The sequence below is a fragment of the Coturnix japonica genome, chromosome 4 (assembly GCF_054131305.1).
Source record: "Coturnix japonica strain WE chromosome 4, WE-NBRP24, whole genome shotgun sequence".
Lineage (NCBI taxonomy): Eukaryota > Metazoa > Chordata > Aves > Galliformes > Phasianidae > Coturnix > Coturnix japonica.
Genome location: NC_140666.1, coordinates 21,167,750 through 21,190,880, shown reverse-complemented (window position 1 = coordinate 21,190,880; position 23,131 = coordinate 21,167,750). Strand labels below are relative to the sequence as shown.

Genomic DNA, 23,131 nt, shown 5'->3' with positions numbered 1-23,131 from the left:
TTATATAAAAGAAACCTGACCTGAAAATTCAGGTCCTGCTGTAGTCCCTTTTATTATCTATCAGATGAGAAACTGTGCTGCCTCAGAGCGCAAATTTCTCAGCTGAGTTTTCTGGTGATACATACTGGCATTGTAAACACCAACATTCAGAGTTTTTGATAAAAGCGTGTATTTTGTTACATTGGCTTCATCAGGTATCAGTTATCTGGTAAGTGGTAAACGTCAAATCTGCAGTATTTGAAAATCTAGTGGGTCAGCAAAGAACCTGTGGGAGAAAAGCAGAAGTTATCCATTTAGGGGCCACTTAGGACCCCAGGCCTGATATTTGATTTCTCTTCAGAGTGAGCATTGAAGCAACAAATGTAGCATTATTTTGGCGCAACCAAAGCTGTGTAGTGGTACCTTTCCAACATGTTTCACACTCATGCTTAGCATGAAACACAATATATGTCAGTTTACTAGTAATGCACACTCTGGAACAGCACGATATAATCATAATGTACAGCCCAAAACTCTTGTATGCTTGACTATCTTTGGAACATGGGAGGCAATTCTGTTGCTATTTGGAAGTCTTATTTGATGTAATAATTATAAGAAAAATCAGTTTCAGTACCAGGCAGTAAGACCATGTTTTTGGTCCTGATGCTGCACATACCTGTGTGTGTGATTATCTTAGAGTGCATTAAATGAATGGGGCTACTTGGTTGCATAAAAGAAGGTTTAGAAGTTTTAGATCAAGATCGCATGATTCTTACTGCAGAAAAATACACCCCGTCGTATAGTGGATAGATATGTGATAGAGACCATATTGATGAGTGCAGTTGATCTCCAAACACAGCATCTGAAGCTGCAGGAAAGGTCTGTATCACATGCCTGTATGTAGCTTCTGGAGAGAGAAAGTCAGCCTGAGAGTGACTTTCTACAACTAGGGCTTGCCTTGGTTTCTTTTCTAGTGCTCTTGGAATCGTGGCTAATTAGAGGAGTTCAAACTCCCTCATATCATATTCTCTTGTAGAACGTGAAATTGTAGACGTTGTATATACTTGTAATAAGTACCAGGTTGGAACTTTGAAAAATCATGCCATTAATGCTGATATCAGCATGCTTTACTCAGTGCGTCAGTTAAGGTAAGAACTGGGTTAGCTAACTGCAAACATGCAGCATTGCTCAGAGCCTTGTCTGTAAACCTTGTTTCTTAATCACAACTGTTCCTGTAGTTTTACCTGGCATTTTAACGGTGCTGACTAATCTTGCTTCAATTAGCTGCCCCCGTAAAGTGCTGGGCAAACCATCGGTGTGAGTCCTTTTAATTATCTAGGTTCAATAGTGTCATTTTTGGCATTCATAGCATGTCAGTGGAAGCAATATAAAAACAAAGGCTAAGGATGTTACAGCAGCAATGGAAAAGGAAGTATCTTTGTTTTTGTGGCTGCCATTTATTCTCCAAGGGCACAAACTTCAAAATAGAGGTTGACAGTCCATGCTTGCATTGCCTGTGATTTTAAAAGGTTCAAGATAAGATCACGAGGTAGCCTGACTTATCATGGCTTTATCATTAGGTTACAGCAAGAAGCTAAAATGTGCAGCCAAGACTGAGCACATGACTTGCTATGGATTTGAACTGACTCTGTAGTCATCTTTAGAGGATGAGTCTGGCTGAAGGTTTCAGGGTTTACAAACAGGCAACAGAATACAACCATGATTGGGGAGATGGAAGCTTGTACAGGGAGGAACAGTTGATCTAGAAAAGAAGATTTTCTGTCTGTTCAGATCTATAGTGAAGCCTGAAATGAATGTTCACTCTGAACTAAATCTGCGTATACCCATAGCTTGCTTACTGTATGAACTGATTTCCGTTTGACAGGATGCATCAAGAAACAGTATGGGAAGAAGTTTGCCATGAAGGGACACTAACTTAACATGAAGTGCGGTGTCCATTCTTTCCTAACATCCTTTTCTCTGATGTAATGGAATTAGATATGAATTTCATAAACCATGGAAATCTTCTGGCTCAATGGAGATCTTCTGGTTCAATCACAGATTTTTCCTGGAAACATGCATCAGATAATTGGGGGTGGGGAGTGTTTGTATGCACAATGTGGCCAAGAATTCCAGGGGCTTCTTGGCTTCTGGAGCTTCCAGTCTCCTGGGAGCAACAGAACAGTGTCACATAGACCACAGACAACTTTGGAAATGGCATCATTTACCATTTACCCTTTTCTGCTTACATCTGTATTTCTTCCTGGATTGTTATAAAAGCTTGCTCCTGAGATGCTTTATCCTTACTTGGATATGAAGCAGAAGAGCATCAGTTATCTGCAGCTAATCCCTTGAATAGCTTAGACAAATTCCACTGGCAGTTCCTGCTCTTTGGATCAGTGGTAACATCACTGAAAGTATTTCTGTGTAGGCAGTGAAAAGCAGTAACTGGCTGTGGGCAAACTAATCTTATGGGAAATGTTACCAGTGGATGACTTGCTTGAGGTGAGGAAGGGCTTCAGGATCCAGTCCTTCCTACAGTCAACGAGGCTTGCAGCTTGGATCCTTCTGTACATACAGATACACTTGCTAACAAGCTGGCAAAGCAAATTTGTAGTTACTATGGACAGGGCTTGACAATCAGTGAACTATTTACATTAAGTCTGATCTGACACTAATATTAGACTGAAATGGTAACCAAGTGTGCTCCCTAAGAGGAGATGGTACAATTGAGACAAGGAAGGTGTGCAAGCAGAACTCTGGCTTCTGCATACTGCTTAGCAGGGTCTGAGAGCACCCTGCACAGCACTCAAAAATGGTCTGTGAGCTCTTTTTGCACCTCCATGAGATACTTTCTAGTACAATACTCCGGCTGTTCTTGTTGCTGCTTTCCTTAACTCTCTCACTATTGCTTATTTTAGTATCAGAACATCTGGCAAAGATCATTTTTTAAAAATCCTACAGACTCTTGGCTTGCTGACTTAGAAACTATTTTTAAACTGCAACATTCAGAGTCACCTAGTGTCATTTACTGAAAAAGATGGGCTTTTAACATCAAGCAGAAATGCTGGGCACTCAGCCTGGCTTGGTTTTTACAGTTTGTCTGTTTTATTAACCACCCTTGTAAAAACAAGCAAGTGCTAAACAATTGGAAATTAATCAGGAGGTTTAATGCCTTAAGAAACTTAACCATACTGGGAACTGTTTTGCAGATAGTCTCTCTAGTCTGTTGTAAGTGAATAGATGATAGATAATGGATTTCAATCCAGAGAGGAGTTTATGAAACATGTTTTCTGAATCAACATGGAGCAAAAGCTTGTACAGACCAAGAATATGCAATTTGTTTTGGAGCCCTATTCGCTAGACAAGAAACTGAATCCTGCTATAAGTCAGCAGCCACTGTTTGCAGTGGCATCTCTCCTGCCTAATCACTTGTACTCCCATTGCCATCTCTCCTGCACAGTCACTTGTATTCTCAGTCAACTTTAACACTTACTGAACAAAACTGGAGGAATTAGCTTAGTTGCATCAGCTACTTCAAAGTTCTCTAGGCTGTATCCCAGTGCAGGAAGCTGTCTGTGGACACCAGCTAAACAGCCAGCACACACTGTGCTTCCGTACAGAAATCATCAAGTCACCCCAAATTGCAGCATAACATCACACGAGGGCATATTACTTGCCTTGACATTTAAAACTGGCATCAGAATTGCAGCATAACTTTTCAGAAGCAACACACAAAGAGCAATTATGAAGGTTCTTAATCAAAATGAAACAATTCTTGGAAGAATGCCGACTGTGAGCATTTCTAGTGCCAAAGGCGAGCACAACTAGAGTATAAGAGTACTTCTCGCTATTTTGCTTATTGAAAAATACCTGAAACCTGACTCAGCATAGTCCACACACCGTCCAACACAGTGGGCAGCACTTACATTGACCTCAGATTTGTTTTCAGAGCATTATTTGCTTGCATAGAACTTGCACGTAGCTCTAGGTCTCCCTCATAAAAGTTTATTGTTACTTCTCCACTCTCATGGAGTCAAGGTCTGTTCCCTATAAGCAAAACCATTCTCTAGGGTAACTCACACAAGTGTCAGAAGAGACATTCAGGGCTAATTCTTGCTTATTGAGTCTTTATACTGGTGGTGTTTTACTGCAATGCTAAAGCTGATACAATGGCGATGTCAGGTTCCACTGTGAAGAACAAATCCCAAGAGGCCCCAAAATATGAACTGAAGTAGTTCAGAAAAACAGTAATGAGATCATGTATTCATGTGCAGAGAACTGTATTTCTGCATAAAATCTTGCAGGTGAAGTTGCAGATTACAAAATGAACTGACAAAAATCAGTACATGGATGGTTGGATCAGATGACCTTAGAGGTCTTTTCCAACCATGACAATTCTATGCTTGTGTGTTTTAACCTGTTGCCTACAGAATCAATGCTCTCAAGAAGTGGTAATGAGTACTTTGACCCCTGCTTGTTTGGTGTCTGTGTTCCAGTGGGTTCAGCCAAAGCACTTCCCAGTCCTGGAAAGAAGCTAAATGCTAATGATGTTCCAAGCAGAGGATGAAGAAACCTGCCTCCAGGCAGAAATCCTCTGTACTAGGCTCTTCCCTCTGCTACGCAACAAGCCAACGGAATATGGTTATTATGTATATGAAACAGCTATTCACTATGAAGCACATATTTGGAATAGAGGAATGAATATGTGTTGATAATCTGATCCTTACAAACTCAGAATAGAGACTGAGACATAAGTAAGTGAGGGAAGCATCCTGCAGAAAGGGATTATGCAGCTTGCTGGGAGGGTGACAGTCAAATAGGTTTTGACATACTTACATTAAATAAATCTGGAACAACTCTGTTGATTGGACTAACCTTGATGCCCCATCCAATCCAAACTATTTTTAATATACTCTTTTCAAAAAGATCATCATGTTTATACAGGAAAAGGGTAACACAAATAATATATGTTTGTATTTATGCATTGCATTTCATTCACAAATAGCAGTGCTTTCATGTAGCACAGAGCACTTGTCTATTTTACTGCAGTACCAGCAAAACTAAATGACAGTAGTAGGTTTGCTTTGTACACAGAGATTCAGTTAATGCTCATCTTCTGATCCAGATTCTGGGAATCAGGATTTTCTTATTCTGTCAGGGTGGTTCATTTCCCCAAAGAGGCCTTTAGTGCAGGAGATGTTTCATAGTCATGTCTTGGCCACCTTAGCATGTGTGTGCTTTTCTAGGGCTTCTTGGTAAGAGAGAGCCAAATGGGGGATAAAGAAAGCAGAGAAGGCAGGGGATTTCTTTTATAAGCAGCACAGAGCATTGTGAAAGACAAGTGTCATGGTGACCTGGGATAATGCATGCTTTCTCTTTTTTCCAGACACTTGCCAAACTTCCCTTGCTATCTGTGCATACTCTTGCCAAAGAAAAGCACGATACCTATCAGCACTACTTCTTCCTGATCTGCTGCTAGTGAACCTTCAGGGCTGCACAGCTAAACTGACAGACTGCCATTGCAAAGTGGCTGTATAAGGTCAAAACCAACAGCTGCTGAAAGAGCAAGTGTTCTTACCACTATCATGTCAAGAAGGGTAAAGAACACAAATACTGTAAAGCTATTCTATTACCAGAACTAAATCCTGATCCATCATCTCATGAGAATACAGGAACTTCAGAGAGAAAAAAGCTGCCCACTGTTTCAGTGCAGGGTTACCTATCTCACCTAGCTATTTGGTGGCTGCAGGTTCCTTGGGGGATTATAGCACAGTGTAAGACAGCAAATGGATTTCCTTTCTATAAAAAATTTCCCTACTTAATTTCTTCCCTCTACTACTATTGTTCCCACTCCACATGAATGTGACACCTCAAGGTCTGATCTGAAGTCCATTGAATGAAGTAGATTTGGAACTTGGCCCAAACACCTACTCTGTGTAGTACAGCAGAAAGGCAGTTTCCTCTTTGATCTTCTGTCTCATATTTCTAGCTTGCCTCTTAGCATTTCTAGAGAGGGGATTGTATCACAGTCGACAACCACATCTGTTCTCATAGAAGGCTTCATCAAAAAACTATCAGATCTAATGGAAACCTGTTGATTGACTACAGTAGGCCGTGGATCAGCCTTTTCCCTCAGCAATGCATCACCATCAAAATTATTATAAATCTAAGATTTAAAGAAATGTAGATGATGTGTGAATGTCCCTCTAAAAAACAACAAAAACAGTGCAGTGATATTGTTTTTAAAGCAGTGGCTGAGGCTGACAGTACATTTGGATTGGAAAGTTGTGCACTATCCCAAAACTGCAAACACAAGTTCTAAACAAAATCCATATGTGCCTCTCAGAGATGCAGGTGTCAAAGATATTAAGTCACAAAATGCTTTACATTAAAATAACTTCAAGGACTGTGTTAAGCTCTAAAAACTCCAAGGTAATTCAGAGGTAATGGCAACAGCCAGTCTTTAATACAGCCAGCCAGTAGAGAGTGTGTGAAACTCACTGCTTGAAGGAACTAGTAGCACCTTATCTAGACAGCATAAAATTTCATACAGATTCAAAGAAAAGATGCAGTTTCACTGTAAACCCTCAAAAGGCTGTTGGATGCTTTTAACTTTCTAGGGTTAAAGTCAAGCTCTTCACATTATTTTAATATATTTTCTGCAGCTTAATTTCCTGTGTTTTCTTTTATAGTGGCATAAAGAAACTGCTCAGCAAAACTCTGAAGAAGTTATAAAACACTTTCTAGGTTGCTCCATTTTAATTCCTGGTCTAAAGCTGAACTATTATATGACTCTATCTGTCATTTTCCCAGCCAAGGAAACAAATTGAATTTAGCTTTGCTGGACTTAGAACCCTCTGTGAAGCATCTTTGAAGCTCTTGGAACTTGTCTTGGAAAAATTCTGAGCAGCCCACCCTACCCTATCGTATCTGTCCAAAGAATGGTAGTTCTAGTCTGGTCATCCATGTGTGCAGATGGTTTTTTTTCAGTGCATTTTGGATGCTGGTTTACAGATAGATTTATTCTTTTTTAACTTCTAAGGTTCAAAGACACAGAATGGGAACTAATCATAATCTCAGTCTGGCTGCAATAGCAAACATTCCTTTATGAAGCCAGTAACAAAGGCAAATTACCAATCAAACAAAATTATTTGAGCCCAGGTCAATATGAAAAAATTAAATGCCTCCCAAGAATGCTTATACTGTTGTATTTCCAAATAACATTTATTTCCAAATAAGTTCTTTATTTGAACTATCTGGCAGTAGCCCACTGTTGGGACCCTGCAAAAGCCAGAACATCTCACTATTCTCTGGCACTGTGCAGCATTCTATGTGTCATTCAGATTCCAGATGTGAATATTGTTTCTCTATGTGGAGTAACCATACCTAAGCCCAGGGGAACCAAATGCCAAATGGAGAAATTATTGATTGATTGGCTCCTATTGATTGATAATAGCACTTCTGCAGTTACTACTGTCAGCTCCTGTGCATGTTAGCATAAATATTCTCTGGCCTTCTGCTCTATGGCTAATGAGAGCTTTGGTCACAGATTATTTCTGATTTCATCATCTGAAGAGTGATCTAGGTAGTGAAGGTGGTGGTGGAGCTTCAGGGCCTGCAGGAAGTGTGAAATCATGGATTGAAGGTCTTAAGGGCTTCAGATGCTGAGGTAAAGTAACAAGGGAAGGTGGAGATGAACACTAAAAGGGAGCTGAATATGCAGTGTTTCTTCCATGAACTGAAGCTTGTGTCAGACATGTGACAAGGTGCTGAGAAGCAGGCAGGATGCTGAGAATGTGGCCAGTAGTTCTAAAATTCGAGATGTGCCTGCAGCTCCAAAGAAACAGTTTTGCCTGCTGAATGTTATTCAAGTGCCAGTTGGTGTGAGGAAAACAGCTGTAGTAGGACTCACTGATAAGGTGGTGATGAACTTAAATATCCTACATATGCATCTGTTGCAGAAGAATTAGATGTTATTCTGTGGATAAATAATTCAGACAAGCATGGATAATGATTTCAAATGGTCAAAAATTTCAGGAGTCACACAGTCGACATCTCAGACTTTGGGTGGTCTGCAAGGTGCTTTTTGTTGCCATTGTCTCAAAATACAGCAGATATCCACTTTCAACAACTACAATATTTGTTGCTATCAGATTGAAATTGCATTAAAATTCATTAAAGAATGAAACGTTATCTGCATATCACTTTTCTCATGAGAATCTCCTTGTAGCCTTCTTCCTTAATCCTTTTACTATTGCACAGAGGAAAGGAGGTCACAGGCTCAGAGATTCTTTACACATCTGTGTGACCAGTGGTCTCAAGTTTCTTTACTGGATAATACAGAAAGCAAACTTCCTGGCAGAACAGTTCCTGAAGAAATTCTGCCCAAGGACTTACAGGGACAGGTTAACATAACAGATAAGGGTTTCTGTGTTTGAAACCTGTCAGAGATGAGAACCTTGAAGATCTTCTATGGTAGAGTAGAGTCTGGATTGGACAGCGGAAGGTTCCACAAGTCAAACATGAAGTCTAGATCCATCTCCAAATTCTCAAAAAGCCCTTTGGTATTTGAACCATGCATATTGGTTCAGGCAACATTAGTAGTAGAAGGATGATATGTAAGTTACTCATAAATAGTTTTGATTCTGAGTACTGCTGTAATAGTTTGTGTTTCCAACTAATTTCAGATGATATAGCATTAGTCAACAGACACACATTTCGTATGGGAGACAACAACAGTTTACTAACTGTTTTGACCACTCCTGTAAGATACCTGATTTGGTTTGTCTTTGCAGTTGGTCAACTCTTTATAGATGCCACCTGGCACTTTGTTATTTCAGTATGTAGAAAACAACGAGAAGTATATCAGAAAAGTGGTTTGAATTCGATACAGAAAAATCACAGTACCAAAGGAGCTCAAACACAAATGTGTTACTAATCATGAGCGTTCCTGGAAGCCTGTGTGTTTAGTTGGGGCAGCAAGCTTAAAAAATACTCGAGCCAGACAGTCTGATTCATACCTCAGTGTGCTGCCTTATCTGCTGAGAAATCAGACTAGCAAGTGGAATATAGAAACCCTTTCTAAATCCTGCAGTGTGTATTTTTACTTCAGATGTCAGCATTCTCCATCTTGTATTTACATCTTCCAGAGCGTAATCAATTCTTTAAATCTAAGCCTAGACTCTAAATCTCTGAGTTGCAATTGTTCCATACAGAGGTGATACAGTAAATGTTCATTTGTAAAGGCACTGTCCATAGTAGTGACAGAAGGCAGCTGCAACTGAACACTTTCAGAAGCTGTTCGTGAAGTTTACTTTCATGGCAGAGGGCAGCAGGTGTGAAATCCCCTCTAGCTCCAGAGCCCTTAGAATGGCAGTGAATTATCTCCCTGAGCCTCTAAATCACCTCTCTCCTGATGTGCCAGGAGCAATCCTGACACAGAAGGAAAGAATTCAAGCTCTGTTGCTATGATCAGATGTATGATTTTAAATCCACCTACATGGATAACTCTTCAGCTCAGCTCAGCACTCTGCCTGTGGGTTGTCAGAAGGTATACCTGAGCAGGTGATATCCTTCTGGGCCTCACTAATGTGTTAGAGGAGTCTCAGTGAATGCAAAGCTAGTTGTTTTAGTTCCACAGTGTGATAATAAAAATCTAGTTCAGACAGTAAAAGAAAATACTTTTCAGAGCTGCAGAAGGATGGAAGACACAGGGTCTGGATTTTGGCAGTATTAGTAAGATAAGTTTTGAAAAGATACAAAAAAAAGTTAGCAATGAATCTGTGGTAGAGGCTGGTAGGGTGAACCTCTGGTGAAAAGTAGAAGATGCTTCATAATATATGTCTGACAACTCCTTAAGATTCGTGGTGGCTGGTGCCAGGGAGACAGGATACAAACACTGCATCTCTTTGTGTCAGCAAGTCCAGTGTCACTATGGATGCAGGAGACATGAATTCCAAGGGGAGAGCAGTGCCAACTTTTCTCAAAGGAATCCCTTCAGCAACTCCTCTGCTTAGGTGCTTAAGAAGGTCAGTTTCCAATGAAAGTTGCTGCCTCCTGGCATTACCTCTGCTTGATTAAATAAGGAAGCAGTTATTTGTGCAGTTCCACTCTACAAGGCCAGCAGAAAGCAAGGAGGAAGAGCCCAAAGTGACTGTGACTAGTGCTACTCATTGCTGAAACGCAGCTTGAGGAACTGAGTGGAAACACAGGTGACAGAAAGTAATGAGTATTCAGGAGGGCAATTCAGATGAACTTAGGCACCTTCAGTTATAAACTAACTGGGGAACCAGAGAAGTGAAACTCTTAGGTAGCAAGGGATGCTGCACAAAAGGCATTGTGCGCTGGACACTCAGAAATGGAAAGCTGGCATGGGATGTGCAAGAATGCTTGAAATTCCTATTCAGATCAGGCATGAACATTTATGACTGAAGACAGAGCATCCAAATATGAAATGCGTAATCACTGCAGAAAGCAGAATGCAAACAATCCCTGAAATCACAAGAGATTCCTGGACATCTTTTGCTTAATTCACTGGTGCAGATTTATCTACATTACAGGTTCAATTAGGGAAAAAATAAAGCTTACTTGCACTCCTATTTTGTAGTGAGCTGCTGCCAGCTAGAAGTTTAGCAACCCATCACATGTAGCACATAGACTATAGCCAGATTCTAAGAGTGGAGATAGTAAATCACAATTCAGGAAAAACTCATCCTTACAATTTTCTGGATTTATCAATTTAAACATCTACATTACAAAACTGTAGATGAAGTCTGTGACGAGCAAGAATTTGATTGTAAAGATGTGAGAGTTTGCAGGGCCCCTTACTCTTACAAGGTTATTGAAGAATGTTTTAAAATCTTGATTGGTATCAGGTTTGCAGCCCCACAGACAGAAAAAAAAAAGACAAACAGTTCACTGCCAAAGAGCAATTGAAGCAAAAACAGTCAATCCAGAATCATTTGTGTTTCAATTCTAAATACTGTACAGATATACGTAAAAACCTCAACCAGCAGTTGCTGCCCAAAACACTAATTGCATAGCAAGAGTGGGATTTCTGGTATTTAACTTCAGTTGTCAAAAAAGTAAGCATCTAGCATACTCTAGTTGCCTGTGCTCCCTCCATAATCAGCAGAGGCAACAATCAGACAGGCGTCTCCAGGGAAAAATTCTTCTTCTGGATAACAGGATGAATCACCCTCAGGGGACAGTGTGCTTCCAACAGCTATAAAGACTATCTAGATGATTCCCTTGCCAACTGGAGGTTGAATTAGTTCGAAAAACAGACAAGGTTTTGGGCAAGCCAGTTCTGCTTTTGATCTGCAAACAGAAGCATTGTTCATGTTCCCAGCATCTTACTATTTTACCTAACTGCATTAGTTGGGCAAATAAAAGATATTATCTTACAGCTTTTCTTTCCTATGCATTAGACCATCATCACTAAAATGTCACCATCAGCTAGATGCTGAAATATTTTATCTAGAGTTGGACAGGATGAGGCTCACCCCGGAACACAAGAAGAATGAAAATACTCAAGGAATGTACAATAATTATCTCAACCCAAAATGATAATATTACATCCTAAACAAAACGTGACTGCCAGCTTGCCTGAGTAACAGTCAGCCTGCCCATAGCAAGTGCAAGTGCAACCAGTATCCCAGTAAGTCAGAAAGATGAAGTCTAGCTGCAGCCTAAGTTAATTTAAATCTCTGGGGGACCTCTAAGCTGCTCCTGAGACTTAGCTGCCCTACTCAGCTGCCAATGATAAGAACAGTACAGCAGGAGAAACAGACCAGAGGTCTCAGGCTCTCTGCTGGCGTACATCAGTGACTCAGAAGGTCGCTGTTGAAAGCCCTGTTCTAAGAACTGCTGGGAGACTGGCCTTGTGATCAGAAAGCTATTAAGGTACAGGGACTCTAATTATGATGTATGTCTAACTCTTTCCTCTGTAAAAGTGATCAGGTTGCTTTCCATGACTACACGGAGGCATAAAGGAAGACATACTGCTTGGGATTTAAATGTGAAGGAAACAGAACATGAGGAAATGTCTTAAGGGAAGCAGTTATACGCTGATGAGCAGGAATTAATCATGTTAGTTTAGGAAGCTGCTGCATCTCTTGAATGAATAACTGGCATTTAAAGGCACAGGCAGCTGCAATGTGTGTTAACACCAGCCTTGTGGGCTGACAGCTACTATTACCTCACAGTGCATGCACTCAGCACTCTGGGACAAAGGCAAGAATAAATGACAGGAAGGACAGGAGTCACCTCCCTGACTTTTATACAGTGATGGTGTAGATCTCTGTGTTCAAAGCTGCATTCTGATTATGTTTACAGTCTACGGAAAGATAGCAGCACTTCCAGGGTAGAGCTTATCCACCTGTTCTAGATTTCTGTCATGGCATACATAGAGCACAATAACACTATTTGATAGAGCAAATTCTTAGCTACGAAACACTACCTTTCAATATAGTTACCACCATTAGGTAGGCATGTTCACCAGGGATGAACAAGAGACTGCATACTGTTCTCACTCTAATCTGCACCACCAGAGGTGCCCCGCTGTCACTGTCATCACTGCTGAAAATGCACCACCCACACCTCACTGTGCTCACACCATTTGGCCTCCAGAAACAATCAGCAAGCGTCAGTGAATGGCAATGGGTGACGTTTTCCACATGAAGGACTTCAGTGACAAACTTTTGCTTCATCCTCATTTCCATGTCAGACGCCATTCTGTCAAACTGCCCCTCTGCTGCCATCTGTCACATGGGAGCAAAATGTAATGGGAAATTGGCAGGAAGGTTCAGCCTCTACTGCTGCCCCTGCACCCAGGTTTTGGTCAGAGAACAGCTGTTTTCCTCAGACAATGAAACTCTCTCTGGAGAAAGTCAAATAAAACCCCTTTCTGTGATACTGCATGAATACTTTCTTATAAGAAACGAGGGGTGCCACTAAGAAAGACGTTTAGGGAAAAGCTCCAGTTAAATCTACCAGCCATTAGGCCATGTCGGGAATGCTGTAACAGCCTCATGAAAGGTCCTGCCTAGTTTCTTTCATACAGTGGCTCTTAATAATGAGCTTATAATAAGTGTACAGTCTGGAGGAATTTACTATACAGTATCCAATTGGATTTATGTAGTCATAAACTTCCACAGCACTGCTTCTATGATTTACAACAGTCCCTAATAATGAAGCTATGCCTGAACATGAGATGTGGAACACAAATTTTACCATGCTGGTTGTACAGTGATACTATACAAATGCATGTGCATTAGTGCATGTTGCCACAGCAATTTGTAATTGTTGGTTAAGAGAGAACCACTGCAAATAACCAGGTATTTTAGCCTGGTCTTATGAAAAGCACCAAAAGCACAAACTTAGGAAATCTGTGGGATGGGGTTTTATTGTGAGAGAGCTTAGACATAATGGAAAGAGTGGGGAGCAGATAGTCCCTAGATCTCATCAATGACAATTCTGCTTCCTTCTGCCTCAGCTGTAGAGGACTGGGCTTGGTGGCTCACCCGATTCCTTCCCAAACCTTTCTCCTAACAGAAACCAGCACAGAAAATACTTCAACTTACTGTAGGATAAGCTTCTCATGATCTAAATGGTTATAGAAGGAAAAAAACTTCACAGAAGTTTTCCAGCACAGACATTTCACGTTGCTGTTACTGAGCATGATAAATAGCTATTTCAGAAAGGACTGCATGTCATTAACATAAATTACCTGGACATCGCGGGCAGCACAGCTGTGGTACATGCACAGGGGAAGGACAGTGTAGGCTTGGACATCTTATTCTGCTGCACAGTACATTTCCATTCTGCAGACAGAACATAACACAATACTTTAATGAGATGGGCTACCTTAGCAATCTGTTATCTATTCCGCATTTGGATATTTTAAAAACAAATGCCATTTTACAGCATTCTGGTTTATGTCACACCATGGTAAGCCCAGACTACTTCAGCTGCCTATGGGTTTATGCTGGGGGTCAGAATGTAGCAGAAACGCATACATACCTTAAAATCGGAATTGCCTAAAAATAGATTGCAACTACCTTCATTTCTGTCTTCTTTTGAGCAGATTGCACTTAGGAATTGCATTTCCAAAACTAAGACAAGATAATGAATGGTAGGTCTCTGAGATATCCCCTACTGAGGGTTAGTTCAAGACCACAGGAGACAATAGTGTCTGTAATTTTTCCTGAAAACTGTGGAGAGTCTTTTGTTTTCATTTTATGGGTTCCCCGGTAGACAAAGAACACCAGTTGGTAAGTAGCCATTTTTCTAAGAAATATGAGCAAGTCTTGGGAATACTGCTCATTATTCATGTCATTAACATAATATTTTATTTGACCACATCTAAGTTTGATTTATAATTAAAACACTGGGAATTTTTCTTCTCCAGTGTCTGTAACCAGAAAAGACTATCCATTTCAGATTCCCATTTCCCATCTATAACTCATCCTCCTAATTTAGCTCTGAGTTGCTCTTGTTTATAGCAAGAAGAATCTTTCAGCATGAGCATCGATACTATACTATGACAATGCTACAACTATGCAGGTTGACATGGTGTTGGGAATAAACTCATTTCATTTTCATGTGCCTCGTGGAGCACTGAAACGTTCCCAGTGGAGGTACAGACTTCCTTAGCTTTTGTATATGTAGGCATTTCTAGCCAGTTTTTGCAGGATGAGGGCTACCCTTGGTCCTTGCCCAGCAGATCATCATCTGAGAGCCTGTCCTGTGAAGAAAGGTCAGCTCCGTCTGCTGGTTGGCTCCACACTGCTTTCCTAGTCCTTTGAAATCTCCTAGATGGAATGCTTATTTCCGTGCATGATCAGCTGTGATAAAAATTCTGCAGACCTCCTTTACTGACCTTATGTTTAGACTCACAGGGACATCCAAGGGAGTCCAAGCCCCTGGATTACTCTGGGACTTCAGCTCCTTCACACCTCTGTGAGTCAGGGCCACAAAAGCATTTCTGTGTCAGACACACAAAGTAACAGGGCACGTTAGGTGTGTATTGGCTGGCTGGCTGGCTGAACTGTTGTTCAGAGATGCACCACAGGTCTGTTTCTGGTTCCTGGCTGGTGTTACTCATTCTCTGCGGAGATATATGGATCCTAATGTTTGAGGCCAGAAATGAAATGCTGGTCACTCTGGCTATGCAGACCTCTGTGGATTTTACTGCATTTCTCTGAAGAGTGCAGCAGTAAGTTGTTGCTCCAGACTGTCCATACACATACTTTACCCAACTGATTTCCTGCCTGGGAATCATAGGTGAGTGCCACTCAGGTTTCTTTTATTTGCTGTCTTTGTACACTGTAGTCTCATTTTTTAAATGCTGTAATACTGGGTTTAGGGTCTGTGCTTATGTTATGTCATAAGATGTTTCCTAATGCTTTATGTAGCTTTAATTGAGTCAAAATTACTAACTACTGAGAGTTCTGCGATGATCTGGAGCCTTTACTATAGAGGTCAGCATTCTTATGGCAGTTCTGCTGGCTGGGACAAAACCAGCAGGAATGGCTGGACACTGCAGTTGTCTGGAGTCTTCCTTCCGTGCAGCAAGAGATGTGTCCCAGAGATCCTTCAGCATCCTCACTGCTGAAATTGGGTCTACTAATGTTTTGCACCCTCACAGTACAACAGAGGGCTATACAGAGCAAACAAGCAAGTAGAGTGCAGAACTACTTGGTGAGCTGTATCTACTGATCATTATCTCAAGCACTTTTCCTTTTTACTTCCCTTGTTGCCCTGTACTGTCACTTTGGTTTTCCATGGCCATGTGAGAAGGGAAGAGATAAAGCACACCCCAATTTGTTGGAGCCTGAAAGGGTATGGGTCTGCCTGGATCAGAGCAATGCTGTTCTTTAGAGAAGCCTTCCGTGTACTTCCTCATCTCTCCAGACTAACATCTTCCTAAAAACCACTAAGCAATGACTTCCATCCAGATCTCTAGGGCTTCCAGGGAATTTCATCCCCACCCAAGGTACAGCCTTCCAGCAATTCAGTGTTTTACCACACACTGGCTACAAGGGAGTTTGCAGCTTTGCACGCAGAACAGCAAAAGTGAGTAGGAACTCCTTTTTGCTATAACCAGGGATTTTTATTCATAGTACATTGCTTTTGCTCTTACAGATGCACTCTGCTGCACAGATGTGAGATGCAGCCAAGCTTGCGGGGCTACTGTTTGTGCATCTCTGTGCAAAATTGTAGTAGCAGATCCCCCAGAGCAAATGCTGCACAGGAGCCCAGTATCTTACACTTGCAAGGGAGGAAAATAGCCAAGAAAAATGTATTCTACATTAAATACAGCAGCATCTGGAGTGTCTCATGTGTTACTCATTATGAACTACTCCAAGGGATGTATTCTGCTCCTTCTTCTGTCCCTCCCCAGCACTATGCAACATACTCAGAGGGTCTGTGACAGATGCATCCTAGTGCCAAGCACCAGCTGATGGTAAAACCAAGGGCCCGTGCTTTCATCTCCCAGCCAGTTCTCTCTCTTCCCTGTGCCCCACTCTCATTTTCCATTCTTCTTTATCCTAGAGTTTTACAAATATCATTTCTTCAACACTTTAAGGCAGGAGGTACTTTGACTATAGAAATGCCCTTTGCAAGATGTGGGCACTGTAGACATCAGAACACAATGGTTCAACATGATCTTCTACAGTGATGGGAGTGCAAGGATTAAATGTCATTAATGGCACCCAGTTATTTGTGGTGTATCATTCAGCATTGTCAAAGCCTGTGGCTTGTTAAGAATCTTTTGTGGCTACCCCATACAAGTATTTTTGCCAGCACTGGCCTCTTCTGTTAACATTTTCCATTCACAAGGATGTTTGCCCTTCACTGCCTCTATTTCCCCCAGCATGATTGCTAATCCCTAGCAAAAACAGGCTTGAGTTTTGTCAAATTGTAGATATGACATAGAGGATTCCAGTCAATTCAGCAAAGTAGAAGTTGTAGGATCAGTAACTCAATGGTCCTACCTCTGAGCAGAGACAGTTAACACAGTAAACAAGTCCGTAGGGTTCTAGGTAAGGATGCCATCTTTCTCCTACACGGTACTTCTTGTCTTGAAATACACAGTATGTATCTGAATCTGTAAAACAGTGAACAGTTGAGTTACGAATCAATGATCCCACTCCATAGATAAGAAGAGTATTTACAGGTACAATATTTTCTGTAAACTATCTTTGTGGATAGTACAGAACATTTTGTAAATAATTATTTTTTATTCTCTCCCTGGAGAATGACACTTAGGAGCAGAATGCTCTTAACTTCACACACTGCTGTTTCTTATCTCTCAAAATGAAATAAATGAAACAGCGTCCCATCATTCCCAAACTACAACTCCTGAAATAGCTGAAAATGTGGTTCATACAGGGTGGGTTTGTTGTCGCACCTACTAAGGCATAGGGTCGCATCCCACTTAGGTAACAGAACTGAAGTGCTTGATTGCTCAGGCAGGTTGATAGGCAACAAAACCTTGTCATTACAAAACCATAGCAACTGGCTGCACGCAGAACAATCTGGGGTTGTACAGTAGAGATTTGTAAATAGAGGGACTTACAGGAATATACATGCACTGAACTTACACTGTATGTTCAGAATCTCCATATTTTAAAAACCTGATAAAAAGAAGCTTGTCCTCATATTTCAAAACAAATTGAGCTGCCTTACGCGTGCATCAGCTTCCAAAGCAGTCATTAAATGCTCATCATCTTGTAGGTAGCTTTGCAGATATCCATCTGCCTATCAGCCATTACTGCCCTTCCTCTCCCTGTCACATTACAGTTGCATATTAAAACTCAAATCTCTTAAATAAAAGGATGCAGTTCTCTGTATTTCCACAAGAGAAATCCTTGCTGTTGCTTTACCGATGTTCAAATTCAGTTTAATTCATTGCCCTCTGTATGGATCATACTTCAGCATATCAAACACAATACCTTTCTTCCAAGAGATAACCTAAGCAAGAACATCCTTTACATGTGCTGGGCTAAGAGAAGGTAACAAGAGGTAGGGTAGCAACTGGGAGGTAAGAGGTAGAGTAGCATCTGGGAGGTAAGCTGTTGGAGAAGCATGATAAATGAAAGGCAAGACCCGAGAGTGGCTGTCTGAAGCAGGGGCTGGTCCTTTCTCACCCCACACTTCCCTTGAACAAGGATCCCTGCACACCGGTTTCTCTAAGTTCAGCCCTTTTGCACCGAAATCTGTTTATTTATTTATTTACTTTAATCTACATTCTTGAAAGCAGAAGCTGCTGACATTGAGGCCAAAATGGTAACAACTTCTCAAGGGCAAGCGACGCACTTTGTAAGAAGGCTGAAGCTCATTGGGGCAGATGGGCAGAGCCGCACACAGCGCATGGCACGGCACAGCAGGCCGCGGCTCCTGCACACGCGCTGCTCCCTCCAGTCACGTTTCCTGAGACGTGCTAACATCTCCTACAGATGACAGGCTTTGTAGAAATACTCCTTTGTTTTGTTTGTATACTTTTCAGTGCTTCTCATCAAGTTTCTGACTGTGCTTAGGCTCTTAGTTTTCTCAAAAGATGTATCTAATCCGGTTCATATGAGATTGTTTTTGGAACAGAGCGGAACAGCCCTGGACAAGATTTACACTAACTGAAAACCTCAGCACAATGGCCTTACACAAAGGGACAAAATCCAGATAATCTGTCAGATGTTTACAGAGGTCACTAAAATAGAATTAAGCACTCTCTCGATTCGGGGCATGTGAAATAAAACAGATTCTCCAACCGATGCGTTATGGTCTTTATAAACCTGTATGGCTTTAGGAAAATGTGCCCCAAACATGGCTGTGACCTGATTCGACTAAATGTAGGATTAGGAGGAGGAAGAACAGCACGAAGCTTTGAATGCAGCTCCATGGTTTAGGACATTCTTGCTTAGAAATCTTTTCTGAACCGCATTTGTCAAATGGAAGGAAAATGCCAGGTTTGGGGGAATGCAAAAGCTTTCTAAAAGTCTACTTACGTTTTACTTGTTCTAGTTTAGCTCCATCTATGAGCAGGAGACAGAGCACACCAAAAAAGATCAAATGAAAATCCTCCAATCTCCACTTTCTTCTCATTTTTATCAACAAAAGGGAGAGAAAGAGCCTCCAAGGTAGAGAATGTTTGAGCTGTTGGAAAGAAAAGATGAATTCAAGTCAAATCCAGCACCGCTCCTAGATTCTTCAACATGCTTTCAGCCGGCACCCAGAGATCCTGAGTTGCCCGAAGCAAACAGTCTGTCTGTACCAGAGATCTTCATTTTGGCTTCAAATCATTTCATTTTTGGGAAAGAGACCACACTCCCATTCATGAAAGCTGAAAAGTGGATACCCCATCTCATAGAGTCTTGTTCTATTCCAGAGCAGAATGCTCTGCCTTCATCGTTAGATTCCCCTTGAACAGAGCTGGTATGTTGGCTCTGCAGCGTGGAAATCCATGTGTAGGGAGAAGTGCTGGCCAGCCTGTGGGCAACAAGAGTCCTCCTCATGCAATCTCAAAGGCTCCCCCAACTGTGTGATTCACCCCTCCTCCCATCTCCCAGCTACTATTGTTCTGTGATTGGGTACAGTTAATTTTTCTAGCTTTAACCCTTTCATTGCCTTGAAATGTGAAAGTACACTGCCAACCTCATACTAACAGATCTTAGCTATCAACCCCTTGCACATGGAGCAAAGCTTAGCATGTTCTCTGAGAGGTGCAGAGACAGTATTGTACTTGCTACAAGCTCCATTCTGTTTATCTTTTTTTTTTTTTGGTGGGGCTCTGAAAAGATGAATTATTTTATAATGAAAAAAAAAATATATGGAAAAAATAATTAACTACAGTACCATTTATTTTTGATAGCCAACTTAAGATTCTAAATTAAGGAACCTGTAGATACGTTACTGCTCATCAGAGCTCATTGTATGGAGGACACTTGTCCATAATTTACAGTGCTGAAAGATTTGGGTTTGATTTCAAGAGACTTGGTAGTGGTTTCACAGTTTTATAAAAGACTGAAAAAAAAGATCCACCACTGGAAAAACAAACAATGTGCTCTGCAAACTGATTTGACCTCTTCAGATTTCATGTAAATAGCAGAACGGCACACGAACGTGCTTTAGTTTGACAGATAACCAAAGCAGAAGTAATAATTCATATATGTTTATTCAGAAGGAAGGGGTGGATGGCATAGAGAAATGGAGTAAGTTTTTATGTGAACTATGGGGAAGTCAGTGAAGTTAACAGCCACTTAAGAAGAAAAGCCTCCTATTAAAACTGCTGGTGTGATCCAGGATACTTCAACAAAGAAAGAGAAGATGACCTGCTCCTATCAGAGCTGTTTAGGGTTTCTCTACACAGTCCCAAAGCACCACCAGAGCGGACATCTTCCTTAACACATGTCACTATTTAGTGAGCTCTGTCTCTATTCAAGGGGCTCATTCAAAATAATGCAAATTGCATCTGAAAACATTCAAAAACATAATGCCTTTTTAAAAGCACACTCCCTATGGCAGTAAGAAAACAAAACTTTCCATTTATTTTGGAAGCCGAGAATAATATTCCAATTTCACAAGAAAGATCTAAGTCATTTTTTCCTTTCAACGTCTTCAAATCACATAGGGCATTTCGAGGCCAAACTGACTTCTAACAACTTGTTTAAAATGAAACCCTCGCAGCTGAGTCCCGGGACATCGTGCACGCGTGGAGCACAACAGCAGCACATCCCTGGGACCGGCAGAAAGGGCAGCGCTCAGTGCTCCGGCCTTCTCGGGGGGTGCGTGAGCAAACCGTGTTTGTAGAGGGAGCACAATCACCCTTTGTGCGGCGCTTTACCTGCCGGCCAGCTGGGCCGCCTCGGTTAGAAGGGGCTCAGAGAGCCGTCCGCTTCAATGCCACATCTTCGGAAGGAAGACTATTATAAAACTCGGGCTGCTTACGCTCAGAAAGGCTGCACGCGGTGAAATGGAGGAGTTAATAACTGTAATGGGATGGGGACTTTTGATGTCTTCCTTAATTCTCTTTAATTTCTGCATTGTTGTTACTCCAAATATAAACACATACTTTTCACTATTAGCACACTCCCTTTATTTCCCCAAAGGGCAACGTCCTAAAAATATTCCTAGATTTAAATAATCACTTAGGATTAACCTGTTAATTATTGCTGTGTTTTGTGCTTAGCAGAAACAAGGAAGGCGATCTCCTCGCTGCACCGAAGCGAGGCTGGGGTTCGGTACCGCTCTGCCCCAGCAGAACCGGCTCCGCGTGCGTTGCGCTGTGCGGGAGCGGGCTCGGCGGAGCGGCGGCTGTCCAGCAATGGGCACGCACCGCCGGGTGCCCGCTCCGCTCCCGCAGCCCCGGCCCCGCAGCCCCTCGGCCGGCCCCGTCGGGGATTTCGGACCGCGGGGCTCCGAGCCGCAGGTCCCGGCCGGCGGGGCTCGGACAGCGCACGGGTCCCGGGGTCGGCGGGGACGCGCTGGGGAGGCTGCGACCGGCAGCTCCCAGAGAGGCAGCGGCGTTCCCGGGAGCGGGACAGCGGGGCGAGCCGGGGCGAGCCGCCATCCGACGGCGGCACCGCGCCTTTTCCCCGAGGAGAGAGCGGCTCACAAACCTGAGGGGCCGGGGGCCGCTCCGAGCCGCGGCGGTGCCGGGGGAACCTCTGCGCTGCGCCGGGGCGAGGGGACTCGGGTCGGGGGCTTCGCTACCGCTCACGTCGCCATGATCTTCTCCAGCCGTTCGCCCGGGCTCTCGTCTCTTCCCTTCGCTCCCGCCGCGGAGATGGGGGCGAGCTGGGGACCGACGGCCGCCGGCAGCCCCCGGACCCGTGGAGTGCGAGGCGAAGAGGCGGCGCTCCGCTGATGCCCCTGGACTCCCTTGGGGCGGGCGCTCCGCGAGGCCCCGGGCCGCCCCGGGACACCTGCCGCCACCGGAGGCCCGAGGATGCTCGGCGGCCGGTCCTGCCGCGCGGCCCCGGCGGCACTGCGGCGGCGGAGGCGGAGTGCGGCCGTGGGCCCGGCGGTCCGCCTCCCGCCCCGGCCCCCTCCTCTCCAGCGCCCCGCTCCCCCCGCCCGGCCCCGGCCCGGGGTGGAGTTTGCTTCGCGCGGGGGGCAGCGCTCGGCGGGGCGAGAGCCGCGCCCGCCCCCGCGGTGCCCCGCTCCCCCCGCTCCGGTCCGTGCGCCCCGCCGCTCTCCTGCGGCCGCTCGCACCCCGGGAAGCGCAGTCCGAAGTGTCTGGCCGACACCCTCTGCTGATCGCCCCCGCGCCGATCCGGTGTGTTAGAAGGTTTTGGGGTCACACGGGAGATTCTGGTGGGACTAAATGAAACCCGTGACTCATGACATTATATGCTCGGTCAAACATTCTTGTTCCGTCTTGTTGTAGCCCCTGTAACTAATAAGAAGAGATCAGCGAACCCTTGACAAATGATCTGAGAAATAGGGTGAGGTATGAAAAGACACCATGTGGAGAAACAAATTACAGCCCATTTCCCCCGGTTTGAGAGCGGAGAGCCGCTGGGAGGTCACAGCTCACACCTCCGGGAGCGGCGCTGCCTTCCCGAGGGCCGAACGCTAAAGCGGAGCTTCCATCTCTCCCCCTTAGCTGGGCGGGGGGGCAGTGGTGTGAGCACAGCGGGTGGCTTTCGGACGGGTTTCTGGTGTCGTTCCGTGAGTTACCAGCGCTGCGCGATAGGGAAAAACAACTTTGTAGCTTTTGAATTACAAGAGAAAGAAAAAGAAGTTGCGTTCTGGAGTTGAGCTTTTTGAAAACACTTGTCTGCACTTAAGTCTGTGCTGCTCTGTCTCTTTTTGCCCGCTACTTATAGGAACAACCCACGTTCATAAGAAATAAAAGGAACGTTTAGAGCTCTTAGACCTGAACGTGGTGACCTCTGCCACAGGCTGGTGGCTTTGGGGGAGACACCACACGACACAGGAATGGGCAAATGGGAAAAAGAAAAGGACGCCGAATCGGAATCAAGGTTGTCATTGGCACTGGAAGGCAAATGATCCGGGCAGTGTGAGCTCTGGTCCTACAGAGGTACAGCCACGCTCAGGGACAGGTATGGGAATGCACACGTCCTTCTGAATTGCAGTAATTTTAGAAGCAGAAAACCACATACAATGTTTAAATCTGCCTAGA

The 23,131-nt window shown here is 43.3% G+C and overlaps 1 protein-coding gene across 1 annotated transcript in view; it reads right to left on the bottom strand.

The window, feature by feature from the left end:
• CHRDL1 (chordin like 1) overlaps positions 1-21,742 on the bottom strand; it is a 35,970-nt gene extending 14,228 nt beyond the window's left edge. The window contains exons 1-4 of the mRNA XM_015860692.3: positions 21,603-21,742; positions 18,993-19,140; positions 16,983-17,095; positions 13,712-13,805 (exon numbers count right to left, since the gene is read on the bottom strand). Coding sequence (XP_015716178.1) covers positions 13,712-13,805; positions 16,983-17,095; positions 18,993-19,089 — 304 coding nt within the window. The 5' untranslated portion in view covers positions 19,090-19,140; positions 21,603-21,742. The remainder of the gene's footprint in view (positions 1-13,711; positions 13,806-16,982; positions 17,096-18,992; positions 19,141-21,602) is intronic.
• Positions 21,743-23,131: the final 1,389 nt, after the last annotated feature.